Source organism: Somniosus microcephalus, chromosome 7 (genome assembly GCF_052327205.1).
Source record: "Somniosus microcephalus isolate GS21.2 chromosome 7, FLI_Smic_1.0, whole genome shotgun sequence".
Lineage (NCBI taxonomy): Eukaryota > Metazoa > Chordata > Chondrichthyes > Squaliformes > Somniosidae > Somniosus > Somniosus microcephalus.
The window spans coordinates 93,009,569-93,024,626 of record NC_140993.1 but is presented as its reverse complement, the minus strand read 5'-3'; the positions used below and the strand labels follow the sequence as shown (position 1 = coordinate 93,024,626).

Here is a 15,058-nt window from a genome sequence, read left to right as displayed (position 1 = left end):
AAAAGCCCATCTGGTTCACTAATGTCCTTTAGGGAGGGAAACCTGCCGTCCTTACCCGGTCTGGTCTATATGTGACCCCAGTACCACAGCAATGTGGTTGACTCTTAACTGCCCTCTGAAATGGCCTAGCAAGCCATTCAGTTATCAAGAAGGCAGCTCACCACCACCTTCTCAAGGGCAGTTAGGGATGGGCAATAAATGCTGGCCTTGCCAGCGAGGTCCACATCCCATGAATAAATAAAAAAAAGTTGTCTTCCTGATTTCTCTCCTACTTTATGTCCAGAGTCTACCACTCTCCTTGTAAGAGCCATGGGCCAATTAGTTAAGTGAAAAGAACTCTGTAAATGTAAGTTGTTGTTTATTATATTATAGATCCTTCATATTTGTATGATATGTACATAAATGTCAACTCTCTATAAAATAGAACATATTTTTCAGTAAAAGTCTCTCAACTTGATGCTCATATAGCATTATAATTGCTTACATCACTGTCATTCTTCCCATGATGCCTTTAATAGTCATTGGTTTCATGGATTTGCACCAAGTAAGTCTGATCTGATTTGGAATTTTTCAAATGCTAAACAGATAATAATGGCTGGCTTAGATCGGTGTTTGTAAAAGATTATTACAGTGCTGCGGTTTGTGATTTATCATGTTATTTGAACCTGGGGATTTCCTTGTAACAAATTCCAAGCAAACTGTTATTCTTGACATACAGTATTTAAATTTTATTTCTGAGAAGTTATATTCCATCCTCAACGGCTGTCTTCTATTCAAGTGCAAATTAAGAAGCTATTTAAACAACTCTGATTTATATTTATTTATTCACTACTGCCATTGGTATTGATTGTATCTGTACAAAAAAATACTGTTTTATTTTTACAATCTGGTTTGTATATGAACAAACAAAATCCATCACAGTCAAACTATTTTTTACTCTGCAGTTTTTGTGGCTCCCATCTGGTTGACTCTGAACACATTATGATTTGCAGCGCTATCTCTATTCTTCCCCTGTACAGCATCAATTAATTACATTCAGTGCAACAAACTGAACTTAATCTCTATTATATTATGTTAATCTCTCACCCAGTTTGTGAAAATATTTTTGTAAGTGGGATAATTAGGCACGTATGAAAACTGCCAGGTGGATTTTTAATTGCAGGACTTGTCAAAATACATACTGTGTGCATATGTTTCAATGCAAAGTTATTTTAAAATCATATTTGTTTTTAATGATTCATTCATTAGAGATTCTTGGAACTAAAAGCTTAGTCAGAGTGTTCAAATCAAGGTTCTGTGTATTAATGGAGAAGCCTGTCATGTTCTAGTAAGATGTAGCCACAGCCAATCTGATAATACTAAAGATCACCTGTCTCTGGTATTCTACTATTTCCATTTTGATTTTGATTTACATGTTATTATTTATGAGTATATATTTATAAAGTAAATTTAGAGAGAATAAATGATGATCCGACTGTTTTGTCAGCCTGTAACACATCTGGAGGAATAACTGGGAGAATGAAGCTTGACTGGATTACAGTCACCCGATATCTGGGAATGGGCCTTCGGCGCATTACCAAACATTGGTTTTATTCCTTAAAATTGCATACACACTTTCAGATAATTTATAATTTCCAAGCTTTCTATCTATAGGTTCACAATCTGCCTCCTATCCTCATCACCATTACAGGTGCTGAGTTTTTCCTTCTGACGTTGTGTGACATGAGTGCAGGTGTTGAAAAATAATGTCGATTTTAGTTTGGACAAATCCACAAAGCTGAAACAAATAGTTTATTTTCTCCCCAGTACAGAAGGCTAATGTAGTTGCACTGATTTTGGTAGCTCTTATCATATCCAATTGGCCATTTCTAATGAGTGAGCCCAAAGAGTGAGTGTCCACAGGGTGTTTGACCATTGACCAGTGTATTGCAACTAAGCCTGATCCTTTCCTGACCTGACCTGACATCCACAAATATGCACATTCCAACAGAGGCCATGGGACAGTATTCAGGAGTGGGAGCTGTGGCTGGTTTTCACCCCTCTTTAATAAGTGGACGGGGGAGGAGGCACTAAAGTTTTTATAGTGCCCCCCACCATTCCCTGTCTCACATCAGCTAACTCAGCATAGACCAGGGATCAATCCTGGACCTTCTTAATTTGTACGACAAGGTACATTTGCCTACTAAGCAATTGAGGGAGTCCAGAAATTGCAGTGTATCATCATTTGATGGTACCTGTAATGTGTGACATGAAAAAATATTGTGTTGCCAATGCCCGCAATGAGACTGGAAAATGGAGGATAACTCTGAAATGGCAAAGTCTTCACCGTAGTATAAATATAGAAACGGATTTTAGTCTAGAAGGTTTAGAACCTGTACAAACAGCACAATAACACATACAAATTACTTTATCACAGGATTGCTTAAAAATAGCTTTTTACTGGCACGAACACTCAGTTCATTATCACTATTTTCTACCCATTAGCTTTGTTTCATTTGTCTGTGTAATCTACAGCCCCACAATTAGGACTAATGGGAAAAATTGTAGACAACCTTTTCAGCACTCATCCAGAGGCTCCCCTGAAGCAATGAAAACACGCGGAGATTCAGATACATAATTATATTTATTCCAAGGTTGGCCTTTGAAAAATGACTCCTTTAGCAGAAACCATATCACGTGGTGGACACAGTTTTTTGAGATCTTAATAGCTTTTCAAGGATATTGATTTTAATACTAAAGGGGAAGGGTTAATCTGGGGGGTGAGGGGGCAACACACTTGTCAGAAATGTTACACATCATTGGCAGCAGTTAATAAATGGATATAAGCTGAACACATTTAATATGCAATTCAGCGTGATTGAAGGGCTCTTTGTTAGGGCTGAGCTTCCATTCTGAGAATGTTTTTTTCCTCCTGTTTTACAATGCCCATCTCTTGAAACCGGTGGCAACCGGTGATGCATCTCTCAGAGAATTTATCGCATGCTCCCGAGGGAACGTTTGAATTTTTACAATAAAAATGATTAATTCCGGTTAGTTTCAAGCACTTTTTGTTAACTTCACAATTAACCGCTTTTCAATTTTAAAAAAAATGGAAAGTAAGTGGCATTTGGCTTTTCAACAGATCAACCAGCCCATCACTTCCCCAAAAGTTACTTCAACAGTCCACAGAGGCTATCTCCCTGCTCCAACCAACACACTCCCACAGATACACACTCCTTCCAACCTCCCAGTTTATAGATGCCCTCTCCCCCGAACCCCAAGTTTACAGACACTGTACCCTCTCCAAGTGCCCCAGCCCACAAAGGAACTTTACCAGCTCCATCCCACCCAGTTCACAGACACCATACCCCTGCCACCTGTACAGTTCCGCAACTGTAACTTTGTTGGAAGTGTGGCAAAAATCACATTTACGCACATCAACGGGGGTCATTTTAACCTAACCCACCCAGGGGGAAACTAATGAGACTGGATCGGCACCTCGTTTTATAACCTGGCCAATTTTTAAAGCTGCCTTAAATTGCCAACACTTTTGGGCAGCCAGGTGCACGAAAACCACACAGAGGGAAAAGTAATCCCATTGAGTGTGGTATTATAAGATGCAAATGATGGGATTACATCACGCAATGTATTTCTTGTCAATTGCGCTCAGGACTGGCATTCAGCATTACTATTGACAGCGGGTGTAGGGTAAATTTTAAAAGAAATCTTTGCCTAATACAATCAATTGATCCCATTACTCAAAGTGGCAAATTCAAAAGGCACCAAAAAAAAAATGGATCTTGACGGGCACCGCCAGCCACACTACCTGTGCTAAGACAGCTCAGCAATTCCCCTCTCCCCAAACTACCTGTGGTAAGACTGTGCAGTAATTCCTCTCCATCACGCTACCTGCAGTAAGACAGCACAGCACTTCCCCTCCTCCCATGCGATCTATGGTAAGACAGTGCAGCATTTTCCCTCCCCTCATGCTACCTGTAGTAAGACAGCACAGCACTTCCTCTCCTCCCATGCTATCTATGGTAAGACGGTGTAGCAGTTCCCCATCCCCCACAACATGTGGGTGGAAAATGACCCAACAGCAGCATGAACGGCCCTGTCATCTGCCCAAGTTATGATAAAGAGCCTGACGCTCGGAAATTGGCCAGGGCTGGGGCATATGTTGCAGGCAGAAGTCCTAAATCCACAGCCACGAAAGAGGAAAATAGACCTTGGTGTCTTAAAGGAGAGAAGTGGGAAAGATTTTTCTTATTAGAAAATCATCCACCTAAGACATCCACCAATGGCCGAAAATGTTCCTTCACAAAACTTGAAATTTTGGTTAATGCTGTCTGCAGTGGATTTGATTCAGGCCTAAATATATGCTTGAGCCCCATAATCCAGGCCAACACTCCCCAGTGCTAGTACTGAGAGAGCGCTGAACTGTCGAAGGTGCTGTCTTTCGGATGAGATGTTAAACCAAGGCCCCATCTGTCCTCACAGGTGGACATAAAAGATCCCATGGCCACTATTGGAAGAAGAGCAGGGGAGTTCTCCCCGATGTCCTGGGGCCAATACTTATCCCTTAACCAACATCAAAAAATACAGATTATCTGATCATTATCACCTTGCTCTTTGCGAGATCTTGCTGTATGCAAATTGGCTGCTGTGTTTCCTACATTACAACAGCGGGCACACTTCAAAAACACTTCATTGGTTGTAAAGCGCTTTGCGAAGTCCTGAAGTCTTGAAGGGCACTATAGAAATGCAAGTTCTTTCTTGTGCAGTGAAGGGGTTAATAAACTCAAGTCATATCAAGCCTTACAGTGGTCCTATTCCCTTCCAAATTTCAAGTAGAAAACCTGTCTGACAGGAGATGACATTTCTGTCCCAGCCTTTGTAAAAAATGCAGCCAACTGCTATTAATCTCCACGTTAATTCAATATCTGACGTCCCTCCTATCCCTGATTGTAATGCTGACAGTCTGAGATTTGAAAAGTCAAGCCAAAGCTCTGGCAGAATATATAACTGTTGTCCTAAATCTTGAGAAGGAAAAAAAGGGCACCTAATAAGTGTATTTATTCAGAGTTAACATGAATAATGCCGTTCTTATCAGTCCCTCCTCCAAACCTCTTCCAGCTAGTATAAATCTCACCTGGAATTTGATCAAATGGAGCTTTTCAAACCAGCATTTGTTTCAAGGCAATTGGCTACAAAGGTCATCAAGATAGTTGTCGAAAATAGGAATGCATTTTTTAACTTGAAGATCAAGCTTTAATGAACATGACAGCTATGGAAATGTGGAAGTATGATATTTTCATAGCCTTTATCAGATGCCTTTTTGAGTGGTATTAGAATATGTGGCCTGGATCATAGAATCATAGAATTGTTATTTTCCCACCCATCTCTGAAGATACAGTATCATGGGGGTAATTCTATGATTATCTGCCAGGGAGCCTCACCCAACACCAACACATATACAAAGTTCAGGCACACACTGTGCATGATTTTTTGTCCATTAATTTGAATGAATGGAAGACCCAGCACAGCAAGCCTGTTACTTTTCCACTTAGTTGAAAAAGCACCCCTCATATCTCTTATTTTCTAAATATTTCTCTTATCTTCTCCTATAGTTGGCAGTTTATGCAGGGGTGACACGTCCGTGTGAACCTGCAGCCATCTGATACTATGCCCAACAGGCCATTGCTCATATGTGATAAGGGGGTAGATTTTTGCCTTCAACTGCCTGGTCAGTAATCTGGTGGGGTGGATTGCCCATCCTTTATAGAACCCAATATAATTATTCCACTGATTTAAAGGGCACATGATCCAACAAACCGGATTACCACCCAGTTAGTAAAGATGAAAATGTATCCCAAGGAGTGTTAGCAAGGTTTGCAATCATGGATGGGGGGTGCAGGGTGGGGGTGGCGGGTGGGGGGAGACACAGAGGACACTGATCCTGTCCTCAGTCAATGTATACACACATGCACCAACATGAATGTTGTCCTTGTTATACAATGATATTCATGTTGATTCTGTGCCTTTAGCTGTATGAATTCAGCACAAAAATCATAATCTGATATAGTTCCACCACTTCCACTGAGACTCATCCAAATTAATGGTTTAGAAGAAAAAAAAAGTCTTGCATTTATATAGCCCTGTTCACGACCACATGATGTCCCAAAGCGCTTTACAGCCAATTAAGTACTTCTTGACATGTAATCACTGTTGTAATGTAGGAAACGTGGCAGTCAGCTTGCCCACAGCAAGGTCCCACAAACAATGTGATAATGACCAGATAATCTGTTTTTGTTATGTTGACTGAGGGATAAATATTGGCCTGGACGCTGGGGATAACTCCTCAGCTCTTCTTCGAAATAGTGCCATGGGATCTTTTACGTCCACCTGAGAGATCAGACGGGGCCTCGATTTAAAGTCTCATCCTAAAGACGGCACCTCCGACAGAGCAGCACTCCCTCAGCACTGCACTGGAGCATCAGCCTAGATTTTTATGCTCAAGCCTCTGGAGTGAGAGTTGAACCAACAACTTTCTGACTCAGAGGCTGAACCACACTGATATAGTTTTCCAAATTTTTTTATGCCAGTATCAAGAATATTTAACAATCCATATAATTTCTGTGCTGTACATTCTATGTAATTCTGTGTAATAGTACACTAAAATAACTCTGCGATGGCTGCACTCATTGACGGAGGGAACATGAGGCATCTAAATCCAATGTACAAGTCACGTGTATCAGAATTTCTATTTTCCTGCAGGACTCCAATGCATTGGGCTGGTAGATTTGCATCAGAAATGGATTTAAGGTGCATTCAACAGATTGACATGGACAAGCGTAGTTAGTAAACCCAAGTACAGGGACTCGAATAGATATTCGCCAAGATTCAGTCACTGACCTAGGGTCACTCAGTGTATAATTCATCTCCCACACTCTGTCTTCAGTACTCCATGCTAATAAAAAAAGTCAACACAAACAGAGAAACAAATGTTGAGGTTGGTACTAATTCTTTGGTACTATTTGCTCTTGATTACCTAAATTTTATAAATGGTATTTTGCAGTCATATTTTTTGCAATGCATCAATTATATGGATTGTTAAATATTCTTGATACCAGTATAAAAAGATTTGGAAAACTATATCAGTGTTGTCACTAAGATTTTAGTAAAGTAAAATGGTGGGTGTGTGAAATTATTATATTATGTTCAGTTCAACTGTGAAAAGCATAAAAGCATGGACCAGCTGGGCCGAATGGCCTGTTTCTGTGCTTTACATTCTATGTAATAGTACAATTACAGAGCTTGTCCTTCAAACTTGAGTTTTGTCTGGCAATATTACATAAGGACAAAGTAATGTACCGGACTGGAAAAAGACCATTGCAGTCTCTCTAACCAGAGTCCGTGTCTAGGAAATATCACATTCCACCAGACTCTCATGGCCCAGAAATTGGCCCATGCAACGCTCGTCTTTCGGGTACGACTTGGACTACTAAGGCCCCAATATGGCGAAAGTGTACCACCCACCATATTGGGTTAGGACACACAAGAGGCATCCTTTAGCCACACCTGAAGCAGGCGTTAGACCCTTTCCAAAAACAAATAAGGAGCCTAACGCCTGTTTGAAGTCCTCTCGCCAAGATTGCTGAAGGCAAATTTAACTTCAGGACCTCATTATCATTTTTAAAATTCTGTTTCCCATCCAGCAGCTGGCCAGATTGCTAGGAAAGCCCGTGGTAGAAGGCTGCAACCAGGAACCGTTGGGGGGCGATCCCTGGCAATCGGCAAAGATCGCGGGGCATGAGGGGAGATCGGCAAAGATTGCGGGCCATAAGGCTTGGAATCACAAGTTTGGATGGAGCGGGTGGCAGAGGATTTGCTTGAGGGGCTGGGGGAAGCTCTCCTGCTCCTCCTGGCTCACAAGCAGTGCTATAAATAGCACTTAGCTGCTTGATCCGGCTTCTCCTGTCTCCATTTCACTGCTGGGTTTCCTGAGCCCTGGGAAACCTGGCTAGTCAGCATTAAATTTAAATCAGGCTCCCAACTGCACTGTGGGAGCCTGATTTAAATATTATAAGGAGATGTTCCATCTCTCGAGAGCTGTAAAAATGGCGGCAGGTTGTACGCGGCGGGTTGGGGTCCCGTTACCCAATTTTTAATTTTTAAACCCCCCCACCCACCCTCATCATGGGGTGGGGTAAAATTCCCCCCAATGTGTAATTTTAAAGTTTAAATTTTAAATAATAACTGTTTGTCTTGTCCAAATATCCCCTGCCCACTAACCATGCCTCACCTGAATTCTGCTCTTTGTCTTGACTCCCCATGTGCAAGGCCACAGGAGATCGAACAGCAATTTTCATAAAATCGCTATTTTATGGGTGGATTTTCTTTTCTTTCTCATTTGTCAAATTCAGCAATATGACAGAACAACAGATAGCATCACCGATATGACAAACCCCTGACTACATCATTGTCACAGCCAAAACGAGGCTGCAGCCAAAACAGAACTGACAACTCCCCATATGTTTTTGTCATTCGTGTTAACTGGCAATCTCAAATCTCGGAGTATAAAACTGAGAAGCTGTGAAGCCCCTGAAGTGTGCTCATCAATAAGTGGCTTGGTGTGGCTGAAGTCATTTATTGGTGTCATTTTAGTGTCTCGTAAACTGGAGTAGAGGTGCTAACTTTGTCACTTAAATATAGGAGCAAAGCAACAGTTGCATCTTGCATTCTAAATATAAATTTATTTTTCAGGATGTTTGATTACCATGGCCGTGTTCCACCACCTCCTCGTGCTGTTATACCAATAAAACGTCCACGTGTCACAATACCGGTCACACGCAGAGGAAAGGGTGGCTTCCCCATGAAAGGAGGTCCACGGTCTACAATCACGGGGACAGCTTCAGCAGGACCAAAATGTAAGTCACTGGTATAAATGAATGTGCCCAGCTTATCACAAGTTTTGGAAAGTCCTCAGCATGTACTATCTCAGCAATTGGTGTCACCTCTGCCTCTTTATGTTTGTAAAATCTTTTCCTTGAAAATTTTAAGATAATGGTTAATTTCTAAAAATACTCATTATGATTCAAATTGCAATTTTTGGACATGAGACAATTCGTGAAAGCAAACCAAACCAGCATTTGGTTAGGTTTTTAATAGGCCAAAGATAATGTCATTGTACAATATACATTCATCATGGTTGAAAATGCAATATTATGAAATGGATGTTGTTTCAGAATGGTCTGTCTCTGTTACACTGGGACCTAAATTCATTAGCGCCCCAAAACCGGGCACAATCCCGATGGTGCACCAAGAACGGAGAGGCCCGAGGACCAAACTAAATTCATCCTCGGACCTCATCATCATAATTCAGGTGAGCTGCAGGCGCCAGTCACTGCCCTGATGCAACTCACCTGTCTGGGCCTAACCAATTTTGGCCAGCACTGAGACCCACAGTTAAGTCCAGGGTAGGGGGGAAGGCAAGTGATCGGGAGGGGGCTGAGGGCGGGTAGGCAATGCCTTGCAGTTGTTTTGTGGAGGCAGGAGGAACACTCCTGCTCCTTCCAACACCACAAAACTCAAAATTTCACAAAGCTTTGGGGCCTTTTTTTGAGCGACCTCCAGCAATCCCATTATGGACTGCTGGTTAGATAGCTTAAAACCCAGAAATACGGGTTAGAGCTTACGCATCACAAACTCCAACTAATCTAAACAAGTTTAACATAAGACATAAGAAATAAGAGCAGGAGTAGGCCATTTGGCCCCTCGAGCCTGCTCTGCCATTCAATAAGATCATGGCTGATCTGATCTTGGCCTCAACTCCACTTTCCTGCCTGATCCCCAAAACCCTTGACTCCCCTATAGTTCAAATATCTAACTATCTCCACCTTAAATATATTCAATGACTCCGCCTCCACAGCTCTCTGGGGTAGAGAATTCCAAAGATTCACGACCCTCTGAGAGAAGAAATTCCTCCTCATCTCTGTTTTAAATGGGCGACCCCCCTATTCTGAAACTATGCCCTAGTTCTAGATTCTCCCACGAGGGGAATCATCCTCTCTGCATTTACCCTGTCAAGCCCCCTCAGAATCTTATATGTTTCAATAAGATCACCTCTCATTCTTCTAAACTCCAATGAGTGTAGGCCCAACCTGCCCAACCTTTCTTCATAAGACAACCCCCTCATCTCAGGAATCAACCTAGTGAACCTTCTCTGCACTGCCTCCAATGCAAGTATATCCCTTCTTAAATAAGGAGACCAAAACTGTACACAGGTGTGGTCTCACCAACGTCCTGTACAGTTGTAGCAAGACTTCCCTACTTTTATACTCCCTCCCCCTTGCAATAAAGGCCAACGTTACATTTGCCTTCCTAATTACTTGCTGTACCTGCATGCTAACTTTTTGTGTTTCATGTACAAGGACCCCCAGATCCCTCTGTACTGCAGCATTCTGTAGTCTCTCTCCATTTAAATAATAATTAGTTTTTTTATTCTTCCTACCAAAGTGCATAACCTCACATTTTCCCACATTATACTCCCTCTGTCAAATATTTTGCCCACTCAATTAACCTGTCTATATCCCATTGCAGATTCTTTGTGTCCTCCTCACAACTTGCTTTCCCGCCTATCTTTGTATCATCAGCAAATTTGGCTACAGTACACTCAGTCCCTTCATCCAAGTCATTAATATAGATTGCAAATAGTTGAGGCCCCAGAACTGATCCCTGTGGCACCCCACTAGTTACAGTTTGCCAACCTGAAAACCTGAAAAGTTTAGGAGTCTGGGTCTGAAATGAGCCCAGAAGCCTCACTTTAATTCTGAAACAAGTCCTGTGCTCATTTTAGGCAATTGCCAGGGCCGCCTAAAAATTGCTGACTTGTTTATCTTTACACCCGTTTTACACTCTTGACCACAGGAAGTGGAGGGTCCTATCTCTCTGACTTCTTCCCTAACTAGTGATTTGCCAGTAGGCCTATCAATAAAATCGCTACCACCCCTCCTCCCCCAAGAGCTGATTCAAGCAGAAATCCCATACTGGGCTCAAGTGAATAGGGTCATCCCAATGATAATAGGTGCGGATGTAGGAAGTCTGAAACAAAAGATCAGATTGTGGTCATTGTGAAACACATCTTCAATGTCTGACTCATTAATATATTAACTGTTTGTCTCAACAGCTGCAGCATATGGCTGTAAGGAGAATTTTAAACCTGTGTGAACTTACTTTAATTTATAACACACCACTTAAATATAACTTATCTCAAAATCTTTTCTTTGGAAAAATGGTTAAAAATTCCAACACATGATGTATCTCCCTTCCCTGGGGAGGTCCCTCACGTGTGAGCCCTACTGTTCGATTGGGGAGACCACTCTAGAATCATAGAATGCTTATAGCACAGAAGGAGGCCATTTGACCCGTCGAGCCCATGCTGGCTCTCTGCATCTCTAGGCATAACACAACAACTGCTGATTCTCCCAGACCCCAACAGTTCATGGGTGGTGTGGAAACCTTCCACTCCAGTCCTTAGTGTCATCACCATCTGTGGTCCCATGTACTGTGGGGCAGGGTTTGCCTGTGCTTTTTGGCAGGCTCCGCCTTGCCACCACGCTTTGTCTAGCTGGGTGCTGCACCCAAGGTCTGCCATGGGCTGCCCAAGCCAGTCCATCCATCACTTAGGTGACGCAGGGGGCAGTGTCACATGTGGCCTCCCATGTCTTCCCCCTGAACAGGTAAGACACACAATGCTATCTCATTAGAATGTGGTGTGCTGTAGAAGCATTTCTCAACCACCTCGATCCCCCGGTGTGACTGGAAACACGCTCCCAGATTCTGGTGACTTTTTAAATTTAGTTTGTGAGGTGAGGATTGAGCTTTCTCTCTGCCTTTATCTGAGCTCTCAAGCATGGTTGGTCAGCTGCACGTCTTCCATCCCTTCTTGGCTTGTACGACCCAGGCCCCGCAGGCAGTTAGGAACATAGTAACAGGAGTAGCCCATTCAGCCCCTCGGAGCCTGTTCCGCAATTCTATTAGATCAAGGCTGATCTCCACCTCAACCCCAGTTAAACCCCTAAAATCATTCAGCGCTTCTTTTACTGTGCATTGTATGTCTTCACGGTGTTCGGAGCGAGGCTGACACGATCTCTCCCTTTAATCATAATAGCTCCTTGACTTTCTTTAGGTGGGTCAAGCCCTCTGATTTCTGAGGCTCACTGTGTTTGCCCAATCAGGCTGGCCCTGTGCTGTGTTGCCCTGTGCTATGCCACCCTGATCTCTTCTCTCCTGAGTTGTGTTCACCGGTTCGACAGAGCCTCAAATTTGCAGCCGTCGGGATGGACGGCCGACTGACACGTTCCGCCGGTCAGCCACCCAAAAGTCAAAATCAATTGTTTTATCATTTCTTCTTGTATGCTTGACGTGTTAAATCATAAGCACCAAGAATAGGGCGCTTTATAATATCATAGTCTGGATTGACATGAGAAAACACCGTGAGCTCCTTCTCGCTTCGTGAGCTTATCGAGTCTGTCGGCCTGTTCATTTTTGTTCCACTTGTGATGACCAGCGATCAATTAATGAATGACCATCAAGTCTGAAATCCAAACTCAGCCCAATTGTGCTGCTTATTCTAAAAAGAAAAAAGAAAGACTTATATTTATATAGTGCCTTTCACGACCACCAAACGTCTCAAAGCACTTTACAGCCAATGAAGTACTTTTTGGAGTGTAGTCACTGTTGTAATGTGGGAAACCAATCTTATTTCACCTCAACTCAACCTCAGTTCACTTTTGGTTGACTTGTAAAAAAATTCTGTTACAAAAAATACACCGATTTTTAGCTTTGCCTGTATGTAACTGTACATTTTTTTAAAAATCATCCAGAATATACTACTATTATTAATCAGATGCATAACTAAGACCATTTGCATTGATGTTGCTGGCCCTTTTTAAATGATATATTCCTCTTCCAAATGCGCTTGAGCTGAATTAGTTTTTCATCATCCTATCCTTAGAGTGGCCTAGATGTGGGAGATTTATTCTGCGTATCTGAATTCAAAGGATGACATGTTTCTTTTCCCAGTTAATTAACAGTCATCTTCTAGACTGATTTGAGTGCTTCAAATATAATCAAAGAAAACAGAAATGGGGAATTGTGGAATGCAGAATTTATTATGGTCTTCCTCATAAATAGCATAAACCTTGTAATCCACATTTTACCATTGTGTTTTCTGTTTATTGCGTGTAGATTTATTTTAAACAGCTTAAATATAAGCCACTTTTAATTTAAGAAGTCACACAACACCAGGTTATACTCCAATGGCTTTATTTGAAATCACAAGCTTTCGGAGCGCTGCTCCTTCATCAGGTGAAGTGAAGAGTTGCATATAAGCACAGCATATATAGTCAGAGAGTACTGCCAGATGATTACAGGTAATTTTTCTAACTGCCCTTTATCACACCTCGGCAGAGAGATAATCACAGCAATCACAGGTGTGAATGGTGTCCAAACAGGTCAGTCAGGAAAACATTACATCAAAGAACAATGATGTAATGTTTTCCTGACTGACCTGTTTGGACACCATTCTGTTGCGTTTGCAAAGATAATCCAGAGACCGTAAGCAGAGTTCAGTTCATGTTGCTTTTTTAATGGCTGCTCCACACACACACTCCCAGGCCAAAGCAATCGAATACCTATTACACAATAAAATGATAACAGCACTATCAAACTCCATGTGCTCAGGCCAAGGCAATCGAGTACCTATCACCAATGTCAGACATAACATTTCCTCCCCCCTCACAGAATTTCAAACATGAAATGTAGTGACAAAGTCCTGTAGGTGGCCAGGGCGAGAACGTGTACGAACAGGCCGAGGTGAGGACTGTTGAAGAGCAGGCCGAAGTGGGGACTGGTGAGGAGCAGGCTGAGGCACAATATCTGCTTGAGGGTTAGCTGGCTGAGCCACATGTGCATCCCGCCACTCTGGGGGTAAGGCTTGGGGATTAGGTTCATATAATCCCGCATCAGGGGGTGCTGGCACCTTCCGAAGGCGGCTGGCATGCCACCGAGAGCCGTCAGTCAGGCAGAAAGTGGCTGGTCCAAGTTGGCGGCTGCTTTGGAGAGGGGAGGACCGGAATGACGCCATCTTATTGTTGTGGTGAGGCCTGCGGACTCTGACCCAATCGGAGACTGAGATGTTGGGCGCCTTGGCCCTCTTCGACTGGTCGAAGCGGAGTTTCATCTTCTCCTGCTGTCTAGCGACTGTGGCTTGAGCCAGTGGAGCAGGGCTCTGAGCTAGCGAGGGGCGGAGCCTGCCAAGGGGCAGCATGAGCTCACGGCCTAGCATGAGGGATGCGGGTGAGACCCCTGTAGTGGAATGCTGGGAGGCTCTGTAGTGCAGCAGTGTGTGGAGGAGGGCCTTGTCAAACGCACACCCCTGGGCTAGCTGTGCTCTGAGGCCATTTTTCAGTGTCTGGTTAAAATGCTCCACCCCCCCCCCCCATTTGACTCGGGGTGGTAGTATGTGACGGATGCCCTTGCTCTCAAGGTAAGAGGAGAGTTCCGAAGAGACCATTTGGGGGCCATTGTCTGTGGTGATGGCCTTTGGATGCCCCCAGCGGGAGAAGAGGGACTCAAGGATATCAATGATGACCCGAGAGGTGACGGAACCCACGGCAGTGACCTCTGGCCATTTTGAGTGCATGTCATAGGTCACCACTAGGAACTGTTGATGGTGGGGGACACCATGGATCTCCCCGCAGACGTCCAGCTGCAGGTGCTCCCAGGGCTGAGAGAGCCAGGCAAGGGGTTGCAGGGGTGGAGGAGCTTGGTGGCCAGTCTTGCCACTTACAAGGCAGGCTGCACAGTCCTTGACCAGGGCCTCGATTTCCCTGTCGATACCCGGCCACCACACTAGGTCTCGGCATCGTTGTTTGAGCTTCACTATGCCCAAGTGGCCCTCATGCGCCATGGTAAAACACGCGCACGAAGGGCACTTGGGACCACAGTGCAGAGCCCATGTGCAACACAGGAGTCATTCCAGCAGGAGAGCTCCTCTTTAACTCTGGAGTAGGCA

General features: G+C 43.4%; 1 protein-coding gene across 10 annotated transcripts in view; it reads left to right on the top strand.

Annotated features, from left to right (window-relative positions):
• Positions 1 to 15,058, top strand: part of LOC147114800 (RNA-binding Raly-like protein) — an 859,876-nt gene that overhangs the window by 680,214 nt on the left and 164,604 nt on the right. For all 10 annotated transcript variants that reach the window (XR_015078991.1, XR_015078992.1, XM_085992749.1 and 7 more), the window contains one exon: positions 8,746 to 8,909. Coding sequence is in view for 8 of the 10 variants with exons in the window: in XM_085992749.1 (XP_085848875.1) it covers positions 8,746 to 8,909 (164 nt within the window). In the remaining 2 variants the exon portion in view is untranslated. The remainder of the gene's footprint in view (positions 1 to 8,745; positions 8,910 to 15,058) is intronic.